General features: G+C 48.6%; 1 protein-coding gene across 1 annotated transcript in view; it reads left to right on the top strand.

Moving 5' to 3' along the window:
* nav2a (neuron navigator 2a) overlaps nt 1–1,193 on the top strand; it is a 60,607-nt gene that overhangs the window by 56,988 nt on the left and 2,426 nt on the right. The window contains exons 30-32 of the mRNA XM_010790620.1: nt 134–311; nt 525–760; nt 917–1,068. Of these exons, the coding sequence (XP_010788922.1) occupies nt 134–311; nt 525–760; nt 917–1,068 (566 nt within the window). The remainder of the gene's footprint in view (nt 1–133; nt 312–524; nt 761–916; nt 1,069–1,193) is intronic.

Genomic DNA, 1,193 nt, shown 5'->3' with positions numbered 1-1,193 from the left:
GTTGTTTAAAAGCACCTTTCTTTCTTAATTACATTCTGAAATATGTTTATGTTCAGCAAAAACATTTCAAGTTTTGTCCTCTTTGGAAACTTTGCAAAACATCGTTTAAATGCTGAGACTTTTGCTCCTCCAGGAGTACATCACCCATGTGGACCCGTTGAGCCAGCTGGGCCTGAGCTCTGACAGCGTGGAGGGGTACAACATCGGAGAGATTCACCGGCCCAGCCTGGCCCGCGCTGCACACACCCCCGAGCTGCTGCCCTGCGGATACCTGGTGGGGGACAGCAACACCATCAACATCCAGCTCAGAGGTACCAGCACCTCATATAGCCCAAAATATTATTCTCTGCTTTCCCGTATGAAAACTTCTTACAGAGAAAAGCTGCCCCAGTCACAAAAGTTAACAAAATACTTTATTTATCCCAGGTGGGGATACACATTTGAATAAAAATAAAAGACTGCAGTAAGAAGAGAAAATGAAATTGAATAAAATAAAAATATTTAATATACATATTTTGTTGCAGGTGTGAGGAGTGAGGGTGTGGACTCGCTGGTGTTCGACACTCTGATCCCGAAGCCCATGCTGCAGCGCTACGTCTCCCTGCTGAAGGAGCACCGCCGCGTCATCCTGTCGGGCCCCAGCGGAACAGGGAAGACCTACCTGGCCAATCAGCTGTCTCGACACCTGCTGCTGCTGGACGGCCGACCCCTGACCCCGCACGCTGTCGTCACTTTCAACGTGGACCACAAATCCAGCAAGGTAAATGCACATTCAGTATTCTCTGTGCTTGCATCTTTTAAAGTTTCAGTCAATGGCAAATAGAACACAGCTATGTTTTGGAGAGATTTGGATTTTTCAGCCAAAAAGGCTTTGGTGTTTTCCCTGGACCCTTGTATTGAAAAATCCATTCTTCAGGAGCTGCGTCAGTACCTGTCTGGTTTGGCCGAGCAGTGCAGCGGTGTGGGGGGTGTGGAAGGCCCTCTGGTGGTCATCCTGGACAACCTGCACCACGTCAGCTCACTGGGAGAGATCTTCAACGGAGTCTTCAACTGCAACTTCCAGCACTGGTCAGTTCACACACACACACACACACACACACACACACACACACACACACACACACACACACACACACACACACACACACACACACACACACACTCACTCACTCACTCACTCACTCACTCACTCA

This window comes from Notothenia coriiceps, unplaced genomic scaffold, assembly GCF_000735185.1.
Source record: "Notothenia coriiceps isolate Sejong01 unplaced genomic scaffold, NC01 NC01_scaffold00034472, whole genome shotgun sequence".
NCBI lineage: Eukaryota > Metazoa > Chordata > Actinopteri > Perciformes > Nototheniidae > Notothenia > Notothenia coriiceps.
The sequence above is the reverse complement of the archived record's forward strand: the minus strand, read 5'-3'. Positions and strand labels throughout refer to the sequence as shown.